General features: G+C 33.6%; 2 protein-coding genes across 3 annotated transcripts in view; one reads left to right on the forward strand and one right to left on the reverse strand.

Annotated features, from left to right (window-relative positions):
• LOC111419062 (uncharacterized) overlaps window positions 1-27,659 on the reverse strand; it is a 56,579-nt gene that overhangs the window by 16,488 nt on the left and 12,432 nt on the right. The window lies entirely within an intron of this gene.
• Window positions 2,218-3,992, forward strand: LOC139429906 (uncharacterized). 2 transcript variants are annotated; one of them, XR_011640500.1, is made up of 6 exons: window positions 2,218-2,603; window positions 2,684-2,812; window positions 2,868-3,028; window positions 3,089-3,251; window positions 3,302-3,429; window positions 3,483-3,992. XR_011640500.1 is itself a non-coding variant. In XM_071196270.1 (3 exons), the coding sequence occupies exons 1-3, from the start codon at window positions 2,463-2,465 to the stop codon at window positions 3,021-3,023; spliced, it is 426 nt and encodes a 141-aa protein (XP_071052371.1). In that variant the 5' UTR covers window positions 2,218-2,462; the 3' UTR covers window positions 3,024-3,033. The 2 variants fall into 2 exon arrangements, 1 of the variants encoding a protein (XP_071052371.1); XM_071196270.1 differs by lacking the exons at window positions 3,089-3,251; window positions 3,302-3,429; window positions 3,483-3,992 and having other exon boundaries at window positions 2,868-3,033.

Here is a 27,659-nt window from a genome sequence, read left to right on the forward strand (position 1 = left end):
CGATGAGGAGAGGTGGTGTAGGCTATGCAGGGAGGAATGGGAAACGTTGGAACATATGTTGAATGGGTGCAGTGAGTTGAGGGAGGAGGAGTTGGACCGAGGGCAGATCTTAGGAGAGGGGGGAGAAGGCAAACGATGGATGAGAATGGTTGTGGGGGTGAGGAGACAAAGGGATGGATGAGGGGAGGATTGGGCCGAGGAGCCGAGGGTATGGAAATGGAGGAAGAGGGTGGAGGGTGAAAATAATATACTAATGACATATATTATATTAGGATGTATTAAGGGGAAAATTGTAATTATCAAAAACAATAAATGCTTATTATTATTCTTTAATCTCTTCTAATTAGAATACTGAATCCTACATGTTTAAAGATTTTTTTTAGTTTAAATTAAAAATGTGTCAAAGTATTCATCAACTCAGGTGTCCAAAATCAGTTTTCACCATCAACATTTCTCAAGAAGAACACCTATATAATTAAAAGATGGAAGAGGAGACAGCTTGCGTGTAAAACTAACGGCATTGGCATTAAGAGGGGAAACCACATAGGAGGTTCATTTTCATAGATTTTTTAGGATTTTTTTTGGGTGGGAAGAATTAATCAGAATTTAATCAAATTTTGACATTATTTTGTGAATTTTTTTGAATAATTTTATCGAAAAATAACAAAGTTATGCTCTGATGTCCGCTGTACGTCGAACCTAGAGTTCTCCAATTGCGGGACATGTAGCCATTTCAATTTTATGCAAAAAAACACTCTTAAAATCATGAAATCACCTCAAAAGTTGGTTCATATATTTCGTAATTTCATAAAGAATCATACTATCAATTTTCATAATGATTGGTTCATTACCTTTTGAGCAAAATGTGAAAAACGTCATTTTGAGAAACACGCGTTTGTATTATATATTAGTCCTTTTTCTTCCTCATAGGCTTCATTTTGCGCCTGCAGCAGTGCTTTTCAAGCTTGCCGACCTTCCTTCGACTTCAATGAACTACGTCGATTCTGTCTAGAACTATTTGTTCGGCGTAATTGAAGCTTTGCGTACCTACTACAATTCCTGCTTCGTTCATGATCATCAGAAGAGATGAATTTCCTTCATTGAATAAGCCCACGGCTAAGTACGATGCCAATTCGATGACTTTTAGTCCAGAGTGCAAATGTTTAGGAACTAATTGCCAAATTGTGGAATCAAAGCTTTCATTTGCGTTTTACTTGTGGCTACACTGAGAAAAATGATATGGAAAATTGAACTAAATCAATTTAGTTGTTAGACAAATAGTCATTTATGCTAGAAAATTTATTCATTTACCTAACGTAACTTAGCTGACATATACAATTCTAATTAGTCAAATTTATGATAGTTAATTTATCTATTTACTGAGGTGATGTAACTAATTTTTAGAAAAAGAAACTACATCGTGGAAACTAGTTGATAAGTCTAGTTGTTGATTAGTTTAGTTACCTAATGTATTTGGTATTTTTGTTTATTTTGTTCTAGTCTGAATTTCTATATACATTTAACAATGAAATATTTTACCTAAATGGACAAATGTACTATTATTAAATACTTTATTTAAATGTATTTTAGTCGTTTTGTCTACCTGTTTTCATCGTTACATCGATCGTTTATAGAAAATATTTCTTAATACAAACATTGCTTTTTCATCATCGAAAACGATCGATAAAGCATCTGTTTTTGAGGATTCGCTACCAACTTACAGTTACAAACTTTCTTCATTATTACGGTTACAAACCTGTAAGACTGTACTCTTGTTTTGTTAGAGGGAAGTCCACTAATATTAATACGTTTTGTGGTATTCTCAGTCGTCACAAGTCGTCATTAACGTGTTCAGGTATTCGGAGTGTTTTTACGATTTGGTAAGAAATAAAAATGGATGTGCAAGTTGAAGATACTGTAACTACTTTGTTACAGCAGTGGGAATTACACGTATTAATTCCAGATTTTCAAGGCAAGTATTTAACTATGTTTTCAATTATTTTGTTATACATATACAATAGAGCGTCGATAATCCGGATTAATTGTGACCGGACCCTGTCCGTATTATCAAAATGTCCGGATTTTCGAAAAGAACCAAAAATAATGGACTTTTGTGGTTAAATAATTGATAAATAGATAAATAAAACCATTAATTAATATTAACTTATCATAATTTCATTATATCGTTATAAATTTCACAGAACGTGGGAAATCCCCGCGTTATATGGGGGAAAACACGTTATACAGAGACATGAAATTGCATAGTATGAAAACGCGTTATAAGAGTACCGTGTTAAATGGGGAATCACTGTACTTTGTCTTTTGTATGTACAATCAGAAAAAGAGAAATAAATTTTTTTTTTCATCGGTATTGAATCCGGATTATCGACGGACCGAATTTTTGACGGCAGGCATGTTACTTGTAGTTGTATAACTGTTTTAAAGGCAGCTCTGTATATGGTATGTGTTGTACAGCCAAAGGAATAGACATCGACGTTCTTGCAGAACTGACCATCAACGATATTGATCATTTAATTCCTGCAGAACAATTCGGTCTACGAATTAAATTTAGAAAAAAGCTTTTTGTATGGAAACAACTCAACGTAAGTTGACAGCTATAATCTATAAGTGCCATCATCATGCCACAATCTATAAGTTTATTTTCTTTAAATGCTTTTTATAGGGATTAACAACACCCCTAGCAAGTACAATTACTGCATCGAATTCATCATCATCAACAGTAAATAATTGGATAAATGCTAATATAATAGATACAGATGGAAATGGTAATCCTGAAAATCAACCGATCTTTGTAAGTTGTTTTATATTCCAGTTTATTTCCTAAATCATAGATGTATTTATTTTAGAAGTTAGAAAATCTCTTATTAAAATCGGTTAGTGGTCAGTTAATTTTATCAGAATATAAAGTTAGTGGATTAAGTTCGAAAAATCGAAATATCCTTACCACGATAATCGTGGAGGATTGGTTAGCGAGTGACACATCTGTAGATCGCCAATTGTAGCACTGGTAAGTTGTTTCTTAGTTGTAGCAAAACGTATAAAATCATTAAAATAACTTAATTTTCAGATTGAATTAGATTTTGAAAAATTGCATCCAAAGGGAAACACACTATTATTTTCCAAGTGGACAATATTTGAAACCCTTATAAAAAATATATACCATAGAGATATAAAAGATAAAAAATCTCGCACACTTCTCAATTTATTACAGTCATCTAACTTAAATGAAGGTTTGTTTTGTATTTTTTGATTTGTTTTCATATTTATATAGACATTTTAGATTCAAAAAATTACCTCTTAATTATAAATCTGAATGCCATACTTATTCCTGTTATAATTAAAACTGGACAAGACATTTACAGACCAACAATACTAGATGGCCAAGAAAGATTCGCCTATCATTTAAAGGTATATTTAAAACTTTTACTATTTAGCAGCAAAATATAATGTGTTTAATTTAGGACAAGAGCTTCATACAAAGTTTTATTAAGAATAGAAAGGAAGTTTATGAAAAGAACCACTGGACGTTACAACCATTGATATTAGGAATAGGCAAAACAATTGAAAGTTTAGAATGCTTTTATATATACGTTAATGACATATTATATGAAGTTGAATCCTTTTTAAAGGCAGTTTCTGTCACATTTCAATTATATATCGCCTTCAATTTGGAATACCCTAAACAAAGTGTACAAGTGTGGAAATTTATTGAAGAGTATTTTAATGAATTAAATTTGCCAAATAAACCAAAGAAAAGTAGTACTGCTCGAACTGCACTAATTTCTGAACTCATAAACCAACAAGGTAAGGATCAAGGTATCAATTAAAATTAAGGACAATGGAAAACGGCGTAAAATGTTTTTTATGCCCAATATTTTTCAGCGACGTTAAAACGTACACAAATCACCTAAAAATTAAACATAAATGTAAAAATGTACTTTACTACAATATACTTGAAAATATATTTGTTATATATATGTATACTTGTTTTCTTTATAGATACATCTTGATAAAGTATCTAGTGATACGGATATGAATAATAAACATTAATAGACATTTTAAACACAAAAAATGATCAAAATATTTACAATATTTTGATAAACGAACTATCGTCAATATTAAATTCAACTATTTGCAGTAGTTAATATAAATATATTATATAATACATCAAAACAATGTTGTAATAACACCTACCAACAATGAGATATTTTGACTACAAATCGTCGATATTACAGTGAAAAATTTAGGTACGACGTCTATATTTAAGTAATAAAGCTATCTACTACCATTAATAATAAATATAATATTAACAGTAAAAACATCTATTAATATTATATAAAGAAACTAATTTTATTAGGTATTTATAAGATACATTTTTCGATCATTTATCTATCTTAAATTATCGAAATAGAATTAGTTTGTATAACTAGTAGTAGTAGTTAGCTAATTTTTGACTATACATTTTAGATAATATAACTAAATTTTAGGTAGTTTTCCCACATTATTTTTCTCAGTGTACCTAAACATCTTTCCAGTAATTCATCCCTTGGTAAATCTTCATATATATGCAGAATTTCCTGCTGTGTGTCGGTATGCAATAGAGTAGGGTGCGGTGCAAGCTCCATTGCAAGAGCTATTCGTTTCTGCCACACGCACCAACTGTCTTCTCCCTATGGGCAACACTCGTGTCGAGGATTTTCATCGGTGGATATCATATGATAGTATGTCGCCATCATTATTATCACTCTGTTTATTACTGTGCTGGTTCCCATGGAACTTTCTTTTACGCGGCTTACTGCGGCGTTTGTAAGTGTCACGATCACCTTTCGGATACGAAGACATTCTCACTTTCAATTGCAAACGTACTCGTAGAAACTAAATCAAAACTGAAACTTTTCCATCCAACCGTCCCTTTTTTCTTGAGTTCGCAAGATTTTGAAGTTGCTCTCTGTCAAAATGGCAGACTTCCTCTTTCTTCCGTTATATTTTGTGACTTTTCTTTCACCGGCTTTTGGGAAAGGACGAATTTCTTCCGGCGATAACATGGGTACGGGCATAACAGATATTGATGGACTAGCAATGGCATCTATTGTTTGTTGATGGGATGAAGAAGGTGAAGTCACCACTGTTGTCGAGGTAGTAGCAGTGACTTCTGTTGTTAATTGATGCGAAGTAGAAGGTGAAGCTAGCTCTTCAGGAGTTGGTTGGCTGCAATTTTCCACAAATGGTGCTGGTCGATCTGTGACATACCTTGGTTGGAAATCTGTCTCAGTGAAAATTTCTCTATTGAATGGGTAAATTCCACTTACTTGAAATCTAGCCATAATGATAGGCGTAATTGCATATGGCAACGAATTTGAGGAAGGAATGATAACATTACCGGAACCGAGAGATGAGATTCATGGTTGTCCAACAATAGTAAAACGGGTCTATCTTTGCTGCATTTCACGTTGTTCACGAAATGTATCATCAAATTCATGAAGTTTTCCTCCTTCATCCACCCAGAAGGATTCGTGTTACCCACACTACCTTGGGGACCGTCTATGATCTTTATAATGGACACGCGGGAAAATAAAAAACGGTGGTACGCTATTTCCGGTAGCAGAAACGGCAATAGCCATGGTTACTAGCGTGCCTCTTTTCGCTGAAACTAGTGACCCTACTTGTTTGAAGCCTTTTCTTGCGATCACTCGATCCGGCCGCTGGACCGTGGTAACATCTGTCTCATTCATGTTATATATGTCGTTTGGGCGGAAGTGATAACGGTCCATAATAGTAGCTAAATTGTTGAAGAAGAGTTCCACATTAGTTTGATTAAAATTTGTGGCTCTAGACAAACTAGTTGCCTGTGGTGCTCGAAGAGACAATCGTGGGTGCCTTTTTAGGAAACTTCCAAACTACTCCGGACCGGCCATTAAATTATCATTCCACGATACGGGCATTTTCTGTGACAAGGCATTTCCGTAGTCATATGCTAGACGTCGAACTTCTTTTGGACTAAGTCTGAAGTATATATCAGATGCCTTCTTAAGATATTCCTCTTGGCGGTTTTCTTTCTCTTGGCTAAAGACGGCCCACAGTGGTCCGAGCGGTAAGAAAACCCGATCGAAAATATTATTTTGGTGTTAGCAATTAGCTAGCTTTATGAAACTTGGCATATGATTATAAGACCAAAAGGGTAATGTTGTGTCAAAATTTGAATTAAATTCGTCAACCGGAAGTAGTACTACGCAAGCAATACTTTATTTAAATTCATACTCATTTTCTCTTCATATAAATTAGGACTTTAAACAAGAATATTACTATAAAATTTTGTGCAAAACATTAGACGTATATTACTTCACATTTTTTTTGTGTAATTACGTGATCGCAAATTCCTATCTAAATTGTTTTATAGAGGACCTATACCGGATGTCTCACGCAACTGGTTCGTTAGAACTTTTTTAGGTACCACTATTCGTAGCGGTTTGAAATTTTGACAACATGGATTGTTCATTCGAAGCTTTCGATCTAAAATACTTTCAAGATGGTCGCCACTTCCGGTCTACCGGATGTAGACCACAACTTCGTTATTTTAAATGGAATGCTATAGTTTTTAATGCACCTTTTAATTATATTCGACAAAATAAGTTGACTTTGATAAAAGTTATTGGTACCTACCATTTTTCGTTTTCGAGTTATTTTGTTTTTAAGTTTTTCTTTGGCAAATTACTTTGTGCTCTTTAAAACCTTATATCTCAGCCAACGTTCATTCAAAAAAGCTCTAAATTGGCACGATTACTCTTGAGATGTTGTCAAACAGATTGTCATTTGTTGTATTAAAGTATCTTATACAGGGTGGTCAAAAATTGAATTATCGTTTCTCCATATTCAATGGTAAGAAAGTCGAAAATTTTAAATGGAACGCCCCATATTTTTTTACCGTATCAGAAATGGAATTTGATAAAAATGTGGCAAAATTAATTGGCAGAATTAGTTGGTTAGATAGCTCAATTTTACTTAGCTTTTACTAAAAATGTTTTAAGAACTATTCGAGAATAAACTCATCGCTCTTAATTTGAAGTGATATTGGAGACCATAATACGTAAGTTTGCAGCCTACTTATAGTAGAATTTTCCCATGATACTGAGATAGTCCACATACATTTCAAATTATTCGAGATAATATAAAATATTTTGTTATATTCACCAACATAACAAAATTTATCTCAATTTGTGTGAGTCTTCTTCATTTTCTAAATCTTGTTCCTCTATATTTACTTCTTCATCATTATTGTCTTCTTCTTCACTTTCTTCATCATCATCATCTTCTTCTTTACCTTCTTTTTCTTCTAGAGATTTGTCCAGTATAAGTAAATTTTTCATGTCTTCATTCATATTTTTATATCTTTCTGAACATTCTTTATAAAAGTTACTAATAAATGGATCGGAGCTCAGTAATAGTCTTTTAAATAAATCTTCATTTGTTTGAAGTCTACCACATTTTCTTGTGTGACACTCTCTAAATCTGCGTACTTGTTTGTTTTTTGCTTCTTGATAAATAAGATCCACAATTATGTGTTAAGTAATCTTTGACTGCCAATTTTTTGGTTAAGGCGCACGTTGGCGCAAGATTTTTTTCTTATGCTATGTACACCATACCTTCAGCAATAAAAAAATGTTAGCTACAATTGTTCGATTTTGTTCGCTCGCAAGATATTTAATTTAAAAGATTGAATGGTCAAAAAATATATGTATTTATTGACGTCAATAGAAATGGTTGTAATTTTTTTCAACAAACATCTTTTGAAATTTGGAAAGGCGTAAAATGAAGACCTTTCTGTACTTTATAAGAAACCAACGACACAATATTTTCAAGTAGTGATATACCATCTTTTTTGTTTTGTAAAGTTGTGTCGTTTTCTAAAAAATGTCCTTATACAAAATAAGGTAATTGTAATAGCAATTTATTTCGCGCAGTAGCTATTATAAAACACCAAAGACTTCATAAGCTTCACTAAGAGTCTATTAATAGTTAAAATATATGTAACATTTAAAAAAACAATACTATAAAATTTTTTTTTCAATTGATTTTCGATCGGGTTTTGAGTGTTTTCGGACCACTGTGCGGCCCTTGTTCTTTTATATCCTAACACGATTTTACTTTGACCGTCGGCAAGTTCTTTGTTAGTGATTTTTTTTGCAGAAACTTTCTAGAGATTTGCAGTGAACACCAAACTCCTCAGCAGCTTCCCACACTTCATTGAACAGATATTGAAAGTTGGCTCTTCGAAAATTATAGCTACCACCCAAAAATGGAAAGTTCGGGAAACCATCATTTGCCGTCAGTAAAATCATTGTAATATCTAAGGCGGGATGGTACTAATTCTCGTAGACGTAGGGACAATCATCATGAACAAGATCAACCCGATGATCAGTATTTGTCAGAACCATAGAACCAATAGACGATTGTCCAATAACTCCGGTTTTCCACATTTGATTGATATGCCAGGTGCCTTAATATATTCAGGCACATTAAAATCACCAAGGACAAGAACAGGATAATTCAAAACTTTATGTTCTATGGCATCCAAGAAACATAGGAAATCAAGTTGTGGATTATCAGGAGGTATGTACAGTTCTGTTCAGATATAATGCGAAAAGAGCCGCTCGTAGAGGCATAAAATTGTGCTAGAAACGACCTACGTTCACGAGGCATTCAATTTGGTTTTACCTGCTCTGTAGTCTTGTACAAGTTCCGAACAGGCAAGCGGGGTGATGTAATTTATGGCCAAGATGACTGAATCACAAAGAAAAATTAAGAAAATAAATAGGTATAAGCAATTCATTTACAGTAAATGAATTGCTTATTTACTTTAGACAATTCCTGTAGTAAATGAAAATAATTACTAATAATTACTGTATTACTTTGGTAATACTGTGGAAGGATAACGAACCTCAAAAGAAATGAAAATGATATATTGATAATAAGTTATATATAATAAGGTATATTAACTATACATATATTGAAATATATCGCAAACCATTTTAATGTAATAAAATCAAACAATCAAAAATCAATATAATAAAATATAACACTCCTATATAACAAAAAATATAATATATTATTATACATATAAAATATAATAAATATTATAATAATCTAATTGGGGAGAATTCCATATGATCCATTATACCATCAAATATCAGTATTTTGTATAATACCCCAAATACCCATTATTCTCTATGCAACATTGCAATCTGGTGGACATCGAATTTACAAATCTTTCGTATACATCCCTACCGCGAAACAATTCCCACACAACTGTAATGTTGCGGCGCAGATTATCCACGTTGCGAAAAGGAAATTTGGCATTTTTATGAACTGTTTTTCCACCAAAGAACATAGATTTTCGAATGGGTTTAGATCCGGTGACCACGGGTATTCGCCTAATCTCATTATGATCGTCAAACCAATCATGAACAATTCTTGAAGAATGCACGGGCGAATTGTCTTGGACTATCGTGATGATCCCTTCTGGATACAGGTCTGTGAAGATGACTGGTTCCCAATTATAGTCAAGGTATTCACGGGCAAATCGTAACAGTGTTGTAGCCGATTGCTCCGTAATTAGGGTTTTTTTTACAGCTACCCGGTCATGAATGAATTTTATTTGACGTTTTATTTATAGAAATACTCTAAAATCATTTATTAGAGGAACATATAAAAAATCGTGTATTTGTTGTGCCTAAAAATATCAAAAAAGATTTAAAATAAAATAAAATTAACACATTTAAAAAAAGGGTGATCCATTCTTCGGCGCACTTCAAACTGGGACGGTTTTACCTGGGTTAAGGAAGAGGGTAACTTTCTTTAATCTCAGAAATCGAATTGAATAGAAACAAAAGATGTCTCCGTCTTCTTCCAGTACCAGCGTCATGTCGGAGCTAACAGCGGCCGATTCGCATTAAATCTGAACAGAGCTGTACATGTATATATTCAGGCACCATGATAATATAAGGTTACTGACCATAAACAGCACTTGCAAATCAACACATTGACAAGTGGTACTTAGTACTGAATATCTGTAAACATCATGACTAGCTACAGCAAGCAGACCTCCTCCACCTCTGTTATGTCCAACCAACTCAAACTTACGATCAGCTCGTACGACGCTGTACTTATCCACGAACAATTCATTAGATCCAAGATCCGAATTTAAATTAGTTTCCGATAGAGCAATTAAATTATAGTTACAATCAGAACAATTAACATAAAATACATTAACAGATTGATAAAAATTAATACAGTTAAAGCGACATAACCGCAAACAACCTACAATCGCTACAATATTTGGTTTAAAGTTTGCGTAAATGCCTGTTTCAATAGGATGTGATAAAAGTTTTTGAGTTATCTGAAAAATCAAATAAATGCCGTTTTGGCTTGGCAGCGTCAATATACGATTTCTAGAAAGAGTCCCTTACTGTAAGTTAATTTCTTACCCAAGATACTGTCAAAATCATGTCCTTCCTTAACATGTGCGCAACTAAACCACGCTTTTTTCATTACAAGTGAGACAATCTCTATACATATGATGGACAAGATTCAGTCTTTTCTGGTTTCACTTAAACTAGTATTTAGAGCAATCTATGTCTTTTGGTTGTTTCATTTTAATCCTTTCCTATGTTTCTTTTTCCAACGATTTTAATCTGAATTTTTCAATCTAATTGTTTTTTTTTAGTTATCATTCCTAATACACTTCTTCGTAGAATTTCTTCTGTATCGTCTGTATCAGGCACAAAGTCTTTATCGCTCGCAGAACCATAAGATTCTAAATAATTTTCAGGGTTTTCAGCAAGAGATTCGTGTTCAGAAACAATCATTTTTTAAATTATTAGGCATATTGTCATTAATCCAACGATATGTCGGTTTCGAAATAAGCTAGCTTATAACCGAATTTTGTTTCCTATTTAAATCGTAAAATTTAGGGATGAACGTAAAGGAACTTTACGTGCCTTTTCACGAGGGGTAGGTTAGATAGTAGTTTCCGCCGGATTAAGTCGAGCTAGAATATCGATTACTTTCGGTAAATTCTGGTAGGATTATAAATTAATCATTTGGTACTGTTGAAATTTTAACCAGCTTCACTTTTTTAAATCCTATTAAATTTAATGGAATAAAAAACATTCTGATAGTTTACATTAAAATTTATAACTAATAGAATGTAAAAAGAAGTGATATTTCTATTAGTGATGAAAACAAGAAACGTTTAACTTTAACGCTGAAAGTAACTGATAAAGTTTTGAATGGCTTCGATTGTTGGAATGTATTATATACGATCAACAACTGTATTGATGGTGTAATAAATGGTGTTAATAAATCGCCATGATTTTCATCGAATAAATCAATGTAAACCAATAGAGTGAAATCGTTATGGTGTGCATTCTAACTAAAAAAAATCATAATAACGATGTTTATAGAAAATAAAAAATCATTTATGATATATTAAAATTTCATCAAAATTGCTTTAAAATTCATGGTGATATCTCAATTCGTTGTTGAGATACGATTTTTTCAAATTTATATTTCAATTAAAATTGTCATTAAATTTGGTTTAATCTACTTTTTATTACATCATGATGTTACAACCAAATAGGTAAAAATGGGGTTAAAAAATGCTGTTTATAAAAAATAAGAGAAGATTTATATCACATTAAATCTTTATTAAGTTTGCTTTAATCTGTTTCTTGTTTTATCGTGATATCGCAATTTATTTTTGAGATATGATTTGACTTTAAATTTAATATTTCATCAATATTAACGTATGTTTTATAAATGTTGTTGGTTGATTAGCAAGAAATATGATTGCAAGCATTTCCAGTTAATTAATGTTTTTGTATTCATATTTACTGTGTTATTTGACATTTTGATATACATAATAAATTTACAGAATAACATAAAGTGGAGAATGGATGTTTTTAACAAATTAAACCAATAACAAAAATTAAAAGAAATTTAATTAATTAAATAATAGAATTTGATGTAATAAAATCTAATTAAATCTTATCACTAATATAAATTGTAAGAGTAACTAAAAGTGCGGTTTAAATGTTTAATCGTCTTCTTTAATGCTCCGTTAAGAAGTTGTGTGAACCACGATGCGCTAGAAACTATAAAGATGCCCCCGTTGTTTCACAAACCTTGATTAATTTACATGAATTAAGCCATTCACATATATTAATGCTTTTACAGTTTTAACATACTTTTAACTATCTTTCATTACTCTGTCTCTTCTGTATTATAAATTGAATGAAAGCTTCATTGCTTCCAACACATCAATGACATCTGGTGCCATCCAGATGTTGGAACTTGCCCCTTTTACTAATTCAACTTCTCCGCGATTACAGATTTAATAAATCCTTACTCAATTTAAACAACGTTCTTAAAGTCAAAAATGGTGATAAACTTCCGGTTGTCCGTATAAGAAATATCTTCCCAACTTTTGCTATTCTTTCTTCCCACTTCTTACTAGGTCTTCCGTTCTTTTTTTTATCCTTATTCTTTGCTTCAAATACCTTTTTTACTATTGTGTTATGTTTTTTGTTCCATTCTAATTATGTGGGCGTATTAGTTTAGTTGCTTTCTTTCTATTTTGCTGATTATCTTTTCTTGATCTGCTCCCGGTTTATTTCCTGATTCCTTATCCTATCCTACTTCGTGTGATAAACCACCCAAGTACTTATATGATGATACTTCTTCTATCTTTTGTTCCTTAATAAATATTTCTTTCGAGTTATTTCTTATTTCCTTTATAGGCCCATCTTTTCAATTTCTTCTGTCCATATTTCAACCAACTTCCTTGCCTTTTTATGGTTCTCTGCTATTACCAGAGAAGTTATTTGTTCTTATTCTTGTATTTTTTATCTCTCTGTCCATTAATATTATAAATCAAAACTCTCCTTTATTGAGAATGGCAAGATCGGCAAATCGTGTTAACATAGATCTGTTTCAGCATTCTTTCTATGCATTTAAAAAACTGCTCTTTGCTGCAGTTGGTGTGTTGCCTCGAGCGTTCATTTGATATATGATATATTTATATCACCTAAACTTAGTTTTAGTTTTTTTTCCTTTTGAATCCCTTTTGTACTATTAATGTTAATTCATTATTATTATTATTGTGAACTGTAATTCTATTTTATTTGTATACAATTGGTTGTTTGTGGTACAGTATTATTGGGTTCGACCTGTTTCTGTACCCACATGAAATAAATAAATAAATAAATAACACGGGGCTTAGGCTATCGCCTTATTTTATTCAATTGCTCATTTCAAAAGTTTTTGATGTTACTCCCTTCATTTACACTATATCCTTGACTTTCTTGTACAGGTTTTCAATTATTTTTGTTAGCTTTTGTGGTACCATTAGTTGTTCTAGACACTTTCATCTAATAGTACTGTTAATCGTGTGAAAAGCTGCTTTTAGTTCCAAGAATATTAGGTATAGTTCATTGCCCATCTCTATTTTCCTTTCAATGATATTTCGGATTACATGTATGTTATCGTTCATTTGTTTGCTTGTTTTGTATGCTGCTTGTTCAGCTTTTAGTTATTTAGTGTTCAGCTTTTTTTAACCTTTTTTTATTATCTTTGTGTATAATTTGTAACTTGTAGATGATAGGTATATGGCTCTGTATGCCATATGCCTAGGCTGTGTAATTTTCACAGTTCCTTTTTTATGTATTGGTAACATGATATTATCTTCCCAATCTTTCGGGATTGTTCCCGACAACCATGCGGTTTTATATACATATATTTACTTACAAACCACTCCTTCCCTTTCATTCCCAAATATTTTATCATATTCGGATCTATCTTGTCTTTGCCGTAAGCCTTGTCTGTTTTCATCTTCATCATTGCCTCTCCTAATTCTTCAATTGTTATCTCTTCAGTTGCTATCTCTGTAGTATCTTCCCTTATCTCATCTTCTCTTCCCTGCTCCATTATTTGTGCTCGTTTTCCATTTCTTTCTTTTGATCTCCCTTTAGTTTTTTATTTTATTCCAGAATTTCCTGTTATTCGATCCATATGTTTCATTTAAGCTTGTTTCGAACATATCCCAACTTTTCCTTTTTGACTCTCTTACCATATTCTTAGCTACATCTCCGTTCGTTCTATAGTTTGCTCTATCCTCTTCCGAATTCGTTCTTATGTATTTCTTTCATGGCTCTTTCTTCTTCTTGATTGACTGTCGGACCTCTTCATTCCACCAGTGTGTTCTCTTTATCTGATTATGATGTTTTCTCATTCCAAACACCTCCATATTTTATTTCGCATTATCTCTTTAAAAATTTTCCACCTTTCTTCCAATGTTAAATTCTTTATTTGTTCTAGTTTTTGAAATTCGTTGTTTGCTTTTTCTTGGTATTTTAGTCTTTTTTCTTCCTGTCTTAGTTTATGGATGTTTATTTTCGTGTAGGTTTTCATCTCTTCTGTTTCGATTTCTATATTATTAATAGTTGCCATGACTAGTCTGTGGTTGGTCACCATTTTTGCTTCTACTTTAGTCTTTACCTTCTCGACTCTGTTTTGGAGATTCTGGGTGTATGTAATCAATAATACTCTTAGCATTCCTTTCTTCCGCCACAAACGTATAGTTATCTTGCCTCCTCTGACCCCATATAGTGTTTCCAATCAATAAATCGTTTATTTGACAACATTCCAGCATTCTTTGTCCATTTCTGTTCATCACTGCCTCTCCCTGATTTCCATATTATTACCTATTCTCACATTCCAGTCTCCCATTATAATTACTTCCTCTCCTTGTTCTCTGGATTTATCGAAGGTTTTCTGCAGACTTGAGTAAAAACTTCGTATTTCTTCTTTCTTCGTCGGTGCGTAGATTTGAATTATATTCACCTTTCCGTTTAGGTCAATTCCCAATTCCAGAATTCTTGAATTTACTGGTGCATACTTATTTACTTTTTTATTTAGTTCCTCTGTTATAATTATTCCTACTCCCTCCTTACTCCACGTATTTTCTTGTACTCTTGAAAAGTATATACTACTATAATTGTTTGATAATTGTATGCTTCCCCTTAACTTCTTTTTCGCTTCACTAATTCCTATTATTTCTATCGCAAACCTTTCCATCTCCTCCATTATTTCCCTTTCCTTTCCCGTTAAAGTTGTAATATTCCACGTCCCCTCATCTTTATAACTTTCCTATTTTCTCTTGGCGTTTATCCATATTCCTGCCATTTTCTTTTTACACTTCTACTTTTTTTGAATTTAATGTGCGTCTTCTTTTCCATACCGTCCGGTGATCTTTCCGAAACTGTATGTTTATTATTCCTGGCAGCTTCTTCATCCACTATCTTCCCCTCGTCGTTTGCTTCATCCTTTACAATTATTTTGTTGTATTGCAAATGAGCTTTAACTCCTTTCCTCCCGAATTCCCTTAGTTCAGTTATCAAATCATATCTCTCTCTCTGAATTTTCTTAGAGTAGTCTTCATTTACCCATATGTTCGTTCCTTTCAACTCTTTAGCGTTTTTTTAGGATATTCATCCTTCTGCCTTCCTTTGTTAGTTTTACTAATATCGGCCTATTGTGGTTCTCTTATTCTACTTTTCCTCGTTAAAATACATATAGTTATAATCTAATTTTATCAATAGAAGTAAAATTGGGAACTTTGTAACACTTGATCGTTTTCCCTCTCCATAATAAAGTAAATGATTCAACAGTGATTTAATAGGATGATACTTTCAAATTTATCTGGAATTTCGACAATTAAACATAAATTAAATAATTTAGTTTTCTTAGCAGCCTTACTTTTCTGCGCATATGCAAAGAACAGCTAGACAAAGCAATGGCCCTATTTGAAAAGCGTAACACTACACTTTAAAGAAGTTAATACAAATTTGTCAAATGCTTATAGTGGTTATAAAGAAATCTATAGAGAGAAGAAAGCAAAAAATAAATATATCACTACGCCATCAACCTTTGCTATTTTCATCGATCCTACATTATTAAAACATTGTTCGTTTCAACGTGATCACTTGTTACATTTAAATATTTATAACTCTATAATCAGGTTAATCGTCATAGTACTCTTGTTGTTGCAACTTTGAGATAATCATAAATGTAGTCTTCTTATTATTCACTGTAAGTACCTTGTCTTCATGTTTTTACTATTCGATCCATTAGTCTTTGCGGTAATACCAAGGATTCTGCTATAAGTATGGTATTATATACGTCTGATGTTGTTGATCGCCTCCCTGTTTACTTTCATTCCGGTTGCTGTTGTACAAATTAAAGAGCAATACTTGCTTTATTCCTCGTTTTTTCTGTACTTGTTCTGAAGGTTTCGTTCATTCTTGTTTATGATTTTTTTTCTTAGAAGCTTTATGAGATGATTGTGCCGAACCTTAACAAACGCTTTATTAAAATCCAGGAAGCACACATATACAAGTTGATTGATATCTATGCATTTTTGAGTCAACACTAAATTCCAATTAATTTAATAATTTCAGTTCGCACCTTGTCGGAGCCTGAAGCTTTATTGTTCTTCGCTGTTTTCATCGTATCAATCGCTTAACTTATTCCTTCGTTATTTTTAGTCTTTGATCCATGTCGATATTTTCGTCAAGCGATTTCTGTTGTCTTTCATCTTCAGTTCCTGGAGGTATCTTGCACCTTTGTGAAGAAATTGAAAAATGGAATCAGTCTCTCATTCCTTGATCCCAATCCTACTGCTTATTAATAGCTATTTCCAAAAATATCTTGAAAGAACGCTTAATCAATAAGGAATCTATCACAATGTATATTTGAAGATACATTTGTATCTTTGAGATAAAGTGAGATATATTCATGTAAATGTTTTAAGTGATATGATTTGTTTTAATATATTATTAAGAATAACAATAATAATAATAATAATAAATAAATTTATTGCCATAATAAGAAACAAAAAATACAAATTAAAGAAAATGTATACATTTAACTTAATACATAAATACGGGCAAAAGGGTCGATTTATCGCGTAAGCGATATCTTCCAAACAACCCAATCAATCAGCAGTATACTAAGTTATATAGAAAAACAATAAATGAACGGCAAGCTGCTATGCTAAACTTATGGTCACCAAAAACGGTGCATAATGATAGTTGCTGGAATAAAAGAAGAAGAGAAGAGAAGAAAAGTAGAAGAAGAGAAGAAAAGGGAGAAGAAAAAGTTTTCAGGAAGATACTTGAAGAGCCAATAAATGACGTTTTAGGTGGTTTTTAATTGTTACAAGGTGAGGAATATTACGGATCTCAGTAGGCAGACTATTCCAAAGGGTTACTGCCTGCACAGCAAACGATTTATGGTAAATCTCGGTACTATGGGTCGGGAACATAAGCACAGAATCTAACTGAGATCTAGTAGGTAAACCATGCGACGACAAGCGTTGAAATATACAATACAAATACCTTGGGGTTTGATTGTGAAGAACAGTATATAACATAGTTAATATACGAAACGATCTACGGTTCTGACAGCTTAATATCTGCAAATAATTATGGTATGGGGTTATGTGTTGAGATCTCTCGAGATCAAAGATATATCGTATGCAGTTGTTTTGAAGTCTTTGCAGTTTGTTTCGTAGTGTTGCCGAAAGATCAGGATATGCCGTGTCAGCATAATCAATATGGGGGAAAATCAGGGAAAAACAAAGATTACGACGGATCATGGGAGGAAGGAAGCAACGGAGACTTTTCAGTGAGTGGAAACAATGATAGACCTTTCTGCAGACGGATTGAATTTGAGGTTTCCAGGACATTGTAGAATCCATAACCACCCCAAGGTTTCTAACCGTGTCTGACAGCTGAATAATGTCTCCGTCAAGCATTAAGTGAATGGATGAAAAATTATTCAGCTTTGCCAGTAAAGGTCGACTGCCAAACGCAATTGCTTGAGTTTTAGCAGTATTTAATTTAAGGCCATAACGTTTGGACCTATCCAAAATATTGGAAAGGTCATGATTAAGACGTGCAATTGCTTCCGGAAAATCATCAATAGTTGTCGTAGTGTAAATTTGGAGGTCATCAGCATACACATGATAATTACAAGAAATACAGTGGGTGACGGCATTAATAAAAATCGAAAAGAGCAACGGACCCAACACACTACCCTGGGGTACACCACATTTAATATCACAAGCAGACGAGAGCGCAGAATCAGCACGCACACACAAGGAACGACAGAAAAAGTAAGATTGAAACCAAGATAAACATGAAGAGGTAAATCCAAGGGCAGCTAGTGACGCCAACAAAAGATCGTGATCAACCGAATCGAACGCCTTGCTGAAATCAAGTAATACAAGGATGGTAACACAACGTTTGTCGCAAGCATACCTAATATCATCTGTAATCTTAATAAGCGCTGTTGTCGTGCTATGACCCTTACGAAAACCCGATTGAAAGTCGTTGTGCAAGTTAAATTCTTGTAAATACTCTTGAACTTGTAGATAAACAAGGCGCTCGAGAGCTTTAGATAAAACAGATAAAATGGAGATAGGGCGAAAATCATTTAAACTTGAGGGACTCTTGGATTTAGGTATAGGGACAACATGAGCAACCTTCCAGATTGAAGGAAATGAGGATCGTTCAATGGAGAAGTTAAAAATGTGGGTAATAGGAGTAAGAACAATATCCAATATTGGAAGAAGAAGTTTGAGACCAATTCCATCAGCTCCCACACTCGTAGACCTCGGGTGATTCAAGGCATCGCGGACTTCTGACGCTGTGACCAGGACAAAGGAGAAAGAAGAGGATTTCGATGAGGCAAGAATTTCAGAAATAGTTGTCATCCTAGTCCCACCGCTAATGAGCAGAGGTGGGTCAGCAAAAAATCTCGCCAATGAATCCACATCACAAGCAGCCCGAACAGAGGGAGACTCAATCGCCCCTAAGGAACGCATCAACCTCCAAAACGTCCTCGGATTAGCATTGGATAGTCTCCGGTAGAAATACAATTTTTTGGCATTTCTACATTGGTGATTGCAACGGTTACGCAAGATCCTATAGTTTTCACGATTAATAGTATTTCAGTGATCTTATCTCATCACTTAACCAGGATGCGGACGGATGTCTCACCCTACGTCGTCTGAGTGGGGCATGCTTGTCATAGAGATTGATAAGTTTAGAGTTGAAGTAGTCAACCTTGCCATCAATATCGGCCATTCGATAAAGCGGAAGCCAATCGATCTTCTGCGCATCAGACAACAGCAAATCGTTATCAATACGACCCAGATCACGAACGGAAATAATGCGTTGCGAGAAAATATGTTGTCGTATCTGCACTGCACAGTAAATTAAATCGTGATTGGAAAATTGAGGAGCAGGGAGCTGACCATGCATAAGTATGCTGCTCGGACGAGTCGTAATAGTAAGATCCAGAAGCGAATGCGAAGTTGGAAGATGATGAGTTAGTTGTGAGGGCAGGATGGTCAAATTTAATGAGGAAGAAATGAAGCGAAGTTCGTCACTCCGTAAGTCATTTTTTAGCAAACAAGTATTGAAATCTCCCATCAGAAGAATAGTGTTATAATTAAAAGAGTGCCTCTCAAGGGTTTCCTCCAATTGATCAAAGTAGTTAATAAGAGGAGGACAGTAAAAAACGCCAAGTAATAACTTGTTGTAGGAACTTTTCAGTTCCACAAGCATAAATTCCGCCCCCGAAACTGACCCATCGGAGGATTCGACAATCGTAGCACTCAGGCTATCCCTGATAAATAAAGCCACTCCCCCACCCCGCGAAAACAGACGATCGTTTCGCAAAAGACTATAATTAGGAAGTGAAACAATCGCTGAGGGGAGAGAGGGTTTAAGCCATGTTTCACTGACCATAATAATATCAAAAATATTAGATTCGAATGTGGTCAAGAAGTCATCGAAGTGGGCAGAAATACTTTGCACATTAATATGACACACGGAGATAAAGTTTGTTAATCCGTTAAACAAATCAGCTGAAGGTATCCCATCATAAGTACTAAAGTCGTTTACATCAGCCTCACATTAATAATAACAATTAATTAATTACATTTTCTGTTTTATTCAAACAAGTTCCTTGATTTTACATAAAAATAAAAAAATGTTTCGGACATCGTGAAATTTAAGCTTGAATGTCTAGCAATTTTACGCGCCAATTCTCGAAAGTGTTGGTTATCCGGTTATTTCCGTCAGATTAAGTCGAGCTCGGTTATCGATTACTTCCGGCAAAGTAAATTCTGCCAAGATTATAAATTAATATTTAAGTAGTGTTGGAATTTTTACGAACTAAATTTTTTTTAATCCTATTAAATTTAATGAAATGAAAAATGATTTAAGTCAAAATTAGCACGAATTGCTTTTAAAAAATTTAACATTAACAAAGTGATTTGATTATTCATGCAAATAAAAAAGAGACGGTTAATTTAAATATTTCTAGTAACCAACAAAGTTTTGGATGCTTTTAGCCGTTGGAATGTATTATGTAGGATCGATAATTCTATTAATCTTCCTTCCGACATTTCCGCGGTGAATAAATCACCATGAGCATTCAGTGATTTCCATCCTATAAATTTTGTGATAACACAACTTCCAACCAACACAGTAATATCGTCACCGGGCACCTATCCTAAATAAATAAATTTAACAAACAATTTCTTTTCGTATATAATTTATATTATTTTAACAAATTTAATGTAAATATTATTCATTTCTATTAACTTAGAAAAGAAAATTTATTTGACTCTTTTAGACTTTTGTATTTGCCATGACCTATCTTATCTGGATGATTTACTGTAGAGAAAAAAGCATTAAATTGTTTCCTGGACATACTTTAGCCAAAATTTATAGGCAATTACTGTCATCAACATGAAAAATGGTAAAAGTATTACGAAACACAATCTCTTTCGTAGTGTTGTTTCATTTCTTTAGAAATCTTTAATTTTTTTTACATAATGCGTTAAAATCAATATAACTTGAAAGAATCATATCTCTAAAAGTAATATCATTATAAAGCGCTAGCGTAAAGTAACCCGTCAGTTTCTATATTTTATCAGCACAAATATTTTCTTATGGAAAATTTTGCTATCACTTTTAGTTTTTCCGGAAAATGGATCACCTTTATTTTTTTTAATGGAAAACCCAGTATATTATGGTATCTTCCGAATGAATAAAACAATACGAATCCAACGATACCTCACAATCAAATATCGGTTTATTAGTTTTTTACATAAATATTGAACAAAATGCGAAATTTCGCCGGAAAAATCAACGTATCTTCGTTGACTACCTGTCGAGATACAATGGGCCAGATAAATGGTGGACGGTCAGTTAAAGGTCGGTCTACGCTAGGGTTAAGCAGGGTTAAAATCGGCAATTCTTTTAGAATGTTTTTATGAAACAATCAATGCAAGAAAAGGATAAAAAGAAAGTTCTTCTTAAAACTTCTAAGAAAAAATTGTCATAACAACAATTTTAAAGTTTGTAGGTACCTTGAAATTTTCTATTTAAGGCAGCATGCAAATATTGTCCTTCATTTCTATCTTGGAATTCTACCCGACCAAGTATAACCATAGAAAGGCGAGATCAAAATGGCTAGGAGTTTACAGCACAAAATCGGAGGAATTTTAATATTCGCTCGTGCTGACAGAAATGTACATGAAACAGAGCGACAATTTAATGAACGATTTCCTGAACATCCAATTAGTCGAAAATATTTAAGAAAACTTGTAAATAAGTTTTTGGAAACTGGAAGCGTCGAAGACCGCAAAAGAACTGGTCGTCGTTCGATTTCTGAAGACACACAAGTGCAGATGTTAACAGAAGTAGTTAATGCGTGCATGATGTCGTCTGCTGCTATCGCATCAACGTGTGATGTGGGTCCAACAACGGCGGGGAAATATTTTTAGATTTGTTTCAGTGGTGAATGTACTTTCTTTTTGGATGGAAAATTGCATCGGCAAAATGTACGTTACTAGAGTGATTTTAATCCACATGAATATCGTGAAGTTAACACTCAATTTCCCAAGAAAATAAATGTTTGGACAGGCATATTGGGAAATCACATCGTGGGACCAATATTCCTAACTGAAAATTAGACCGGAATTGTATTTAAGATTATTAGAAGAAGATATTAATTCTTTTGCAAATTGTACACCAGAATCCTGACGATTTTGAAATGGCTTCTCCATATCATGCGGCAATGGTACGAAATTATCTTGATACAAATTTTAATGGACACCATATGGTGTCCATTAAATGTGATGGATCGGTCGACGTGGGCCGATTGACAAGCAAGGGCCAGCAAGATCACCAGATTTGACACCTTTAGATTTTTTTTTATGGTGTTATTTAAAATCCAAGGTATATGAAATTTCACTGGACAGTATTGAGGATTTAAAACAAAAAATTATTGACGTCTGCCAAAATATTGATCATCACATGTTAAGCCGTGTGAGAGAGGAAACACTACAAAAATGTTTGTTCTTAATAAATAAAAAAATCTTTTATTATTCAATAACAACACTAAGCCTATTTACAACCGATACGGCAAAATCTTTAATAAAAAAATTTCATTTCTTATATTGACTTTGATTTTTTTCTTTATAAATACAGGGTGTCTCAGCGAGACCGGTCATTAGACGTTTCTGGGGTTCTGGCCAAACAAAAAATTTGAGAATGCAGACTTAAGTATTATCGATTACGTTCTCTTCATCTAAAATATTTTCAGATTTCTAGCACTTCCGGTTATACCGGAATTCGCCACCTACTCTATTTTTTTAAATGGAACACCCTGTATATTTTTACATATTTGGATTTGTCTGTTTTGAGGGTTTATAAATAACTTTTTGTAATTCGCTACGGTAATGGAAGCTATAACAGTACTCAAACGGGTGCTGTAATGAGACTCTTTACAGCATCCGATGCTGTAATGAGATTTTAGTAACATTTTATGGAACCAGTTCAAGTTGGTGACATTGGGTCATTAATTTTTCTAGTTGTCAATGTGACAATTTTTGTCTATGGATGTTTAAACACGTTCTTAGCATCGAATACAAGGTCCACAATGATGAGGACATTGAACACTAAGCAATTCTCTTATATTGGGAGGTGTACATGAAACATTTTTTTTCAGGTGAATACATTTTGTGTTTTGACAGTTTCTAATTGTCAATTCAAATTTCTATTTTCAAGTGTTACGGTGTTACCAACCGCTGCATACCTATTTCCCTACATTGTCAAAATTTATTTTATTTTTGTTAAAAAAAAAGGGATAAAAACGCGAATTACAAAAAATAGCATAAAAAACACGTTTCATAAGACTTAAAGCACTCATTCATTAAAAAACTCGTGGCTTTGCCACTCGTTTTTCAATTTGAATTCGTGCACTTCAAACGTGTCTTACGAAACTTGTTTTTTAATATACTATTACTTTTTGCAATTTGATTCGGCCGTTCACGAGTTATTCGATTTTTTCTAGAAAAATCTGCTCCAGCGGACATTTGTTCAAAATATCATAGAACACTCAATTTTTGAGATATCAATTTAGGATTCAGAACATGCTTAAACAACATGATGGAGTATGTTTTGGTGCCGAGAACGGCTGTCTAGATCGTTTGGTCACTTTACTATGACACGTTAACTTTTCGAAATTTGGAAGCACCATAACTTAATTTTTTTAAATGGCACCCCCATATTATATTACTTAGTCGTCTTCGGCGTCTCATTTTACATCTTTTATATTCCATATGTCCTATGCCTAGCATTAATAGTTTGAGAAATAATTAGGGTTTTTTGAAAAATGCTCACATATTATATCGATATTAACCTAGTGTGCCATGGAAAACAAATGTTTAATCACTTATTGATAAACGTCAAAGTCTGATTGTCTGATTGTTTGAATGTGACGTTGTTTGATGCTTGTGAGTCTAAAACCAGCTAAAATGGATATTAATAACGTAAATAATGTTTATACAAATGAAGAAATCCATAATTTATTTTTTGTGCACGAAAAGTGCGACAAAGTTCTTAGTAGAACTTGCAGTTAATGAAAATTATACACATTTATCTCCGATGACAAAACGTAAATTTAGAAGAATAGAAGCAAATTTTTTGCATTTTGGACGAATTAATCATGTGTTAAACTGACCAAAAAATTTAGTAGATAATGCAACGGAAGAGGTGAATACCTTGGCTTATTTCGAGACCAGTCCCAACACCTCAATTACGAGCTGCCAAAGAAGATCTGGGAATCATACTACGAACTTTGTCGCGCTTTTCATGCAAAAAAAATAAATTAAGAATTTCTTGATTTGTGTAAATATTACTTTCGTTATTGTTATCGATTTTAACTCGTTTCAGTACTAATATTAAGGGACATAACAGATAATTATTAGCTCACATGCATCAAGTGACGTAAACAAGTGAGTCTTTGACAAGAACTCATTGAGAAAGCTTGTTTTCCATGGCACACTAAGCTAAATATCCACATGATATGTGTGCATTTTTCAAAAAACCCTAATTATCTCCTAAACTATTAATATGAGGTGTGGAACATATGGGATATAAAAGATGTAGAATGAGACACCGAAGACTACTAAGAAATAAAATATCTGGGGTGCCATTTAAAAAAATTAAGTTATGGTACTTGCAAATTTTGAAAAGTTAACGTGCCATAGTAAAGTGACCAAACGTTCTAGACAGCAGTTCTCGGCACCAAAACATACTTCATCATGTTGCTTAAGCATGTTCTGAATCCTAAATTGATATCCCAAAAATCGAGTGTTTTCTGATTTTTTGAACAAATGTCTGCTGGAGCAGATTTTTCTAGAAAAATTCGAATAACTCGAGAACGGCCGAATCAAATTGCAAAAAGTAAAGTTGTTTATAAACCTTGAAAACAGACAAATACAAATATGTAAAAATATACAGGGTGTTCCATTTAAAAAAACAAAGTGGATCCATTTTCCGGAAAAATTAAAAGTGATAGCAAAATATTCCATAAGAAAATATTTGTGCTGATAAAATATAGAACCTGACGCTTTTTTGTTCATATTGATATCTCAATCTGTTCAGAAGTTAAAAAGGGGGGGGGTTACTTTACGCTAGCACTGTATAATAAAGTTAATCCATTTTTAATTCACTACAAATATTTCCTTCGGTCCATTGAAATTCTGATGGTAATTGAACTACACTACGCACTATGCCTGTTTGAAAACATACATGAAGGTCAAAACTTAAAGAACACTAAGGCCCACTTTTACCATCCTCCTGATAAACTATCTAGAGGATAGTTGCCATGGTTACGGCGGTTTTAAGCACTCTCATTGGCTAAGAGCTGGATTTATCTATCGAATAAATTTATAAAGAGGTGGTAAAAGTGGGCCTAAAAGTAGCAAATTGATGATAATGGTGGAGAAGGAAGGTAATATGATTGAAAAAATAGAGAATGTTATCAGAAAAAATAATAACACAATACATTTAAGGCAATTTACATTTAAGGCATCGAATAAAGTAACAAAAGTACTATAATGGGTACGTTCGTAGAAGAAAAGGATATTCAGAAGGCAATAGAGGAGATTATGGGTGGAGCCGACTGCACGAGGATAAAAATTAGATAACTGAAACTGATAAAAGATGAAACTAAAGCGATAACCATAAAGGTAGGCCAAAAAACACCCGACATTTAAGTAAAACATAGACATGTCAAAATAGGTTTTGCCAAATGCAACTTGGAGATACTACATGTGCTAGACCTGTCGGCATGCAGAAATGACATATTTGGGGTCGGATAGAAAAAAGCTATTTTTCAAGTATGAAAAAAGGGAAAAGCACTAAAAGCTTGTAAAAATGAAGAGTACTGTGCGATATGAAAGATTGGAGGAAATAAGTTTGGCTCTGGAAAATGCCAAGCTTTCAAGAAAGATCTAATAAAGAATAGAAAAGTTCAAAACAAAAAGACAAAATAGAGAAAAGCCAGAAGCAGCAAACGGGCTTCAAAAGAGCAACTAATGGAAAGTTAATTGAAATATGGAGCAATATTGCAGTATTATAGATTGATCGAGAAATTTTATGTCCACTAAATCACTATGGTAAGCTATATGAAGCGTTAGTAAAAATAGAATAAATAAAGAACTGGAAGAAATGAGGGGATTTTCTACTGACAAGTATGGCTTTACGAACGGAAAATGTACGATCCAATAGAACGCAATAGAACACACTGACGTTGTAATGGAACCCAAGAAGTACGACACGTTTAGGAAAGACAAGAGGAAAAAATGCGTATTTATTACAGTCGAAGTACGCAACGCGTTTGAAAATGCGCTATGGGGAAAGACCATTAACGCCTAAGAGACAAAACGTGTTACGAGATGTGTTTTTCAACAAGTTGTTGACTTATAGGATTACACATATGTCACCATACGTTTCATTGTCACCAGGTAGTAGAGAAAATGAAAAAAATGGGCCGTCAGATAACTCCAGAAAACACAGCGGCTATAATGATCATCAGCAGACGCTGTGGCACGAGATTTCAAATTGTCCCAAAAGCACAAAATACTGTTCACGCCTTACACCGGATTAAAAGTCAAGGTTTCAAGTCAACGTTTGGTCCAAGTGCCTCCAACAGAAGGAACTTGGAAAGAATTCACAAATGCTATTCGCTTGTAGAACTTGGAGAGAGATTTGCAACGTCAAACGGAATGTTAAAGTTGTAAAGAGTACAGAGAGGACTCTTAATTCGAACAATAAGCGCATGCAGGACCATCTCTAAAGTGATCCTCCAGGTGTGGTAGGAAGCGTGATGCCAATAGATATTATTATCGGGATAAGAGTTGCGGCATATGAAAATATACAGAGAAGACACTTACTAAATGAGACCAGAGATGGTGTAAGGCAACAGGAAATGCCAAATGGACGAAGAGATATACATGACTTAAAGAGATGGCTGTACAGATGATGGGAGGATGTTGACTACCATATGAACCAGTCCTTAATAAGATGGCATGGGTGTTTCAAGGCTTATTTGTGAAAACATAAGGTTACGAATTTGGATATATGCGACTATTGTGACGGAATAAACGACACGAAGCATACATTACAACGAATCTGTTCTACATATAAATGATAAATAAGTATTAGTAGTAATGAGAACAAAAGTTATAATGGTTATTAAAAACAACATGTGTGTACATGGTTACAAAACAACAATAAATAAATATTGGACCTTACCAAGGACAGTAGAATCTAACAGGACTGCTACATCCATTGTATTTTTGTAGCCCACTACGGGTTGGTTGCCCGCACTCTACGTCACACTATTTGCCACGCCTGGTAACTGTCTGTGTTTTTAGAGGTTATGTGATGGACATTAATACGTCTAAAAACATAAAACTTTAAAAATAATATGAATACGTCTAGGATATAACCTCTAAAAATACACAGCAAATACATAGACCATAACAACAGCAGGGCGTGGAAAATGGTGTGACGTAGTTTGCGAGCAGGTTGTCACAACAATGGATGTAGCAGTCCTGTTAGATTCTACTGTCCTTGGGACCTTACTATCAAATCGTATTACTACATAAATAAAAATCACAACAGATTCCCAGAGTCGCTAAAGAAGTAACCAAA

This window comes from Onthophagus taurus, chromosome 6 (genome assembly GCF_036711975.1).
Source record: "Onthophagus taurus isolate NC chromosome 6, IU_Otau_3.0, whole genome shotgun sequence".
NCBI classification, from domain to species: Eukaryota; Metazoa; Arthropoda; class Insecta; order Coleoptera; family Scarabaeidae; genus Onthophagus; species Onthophagus taurus.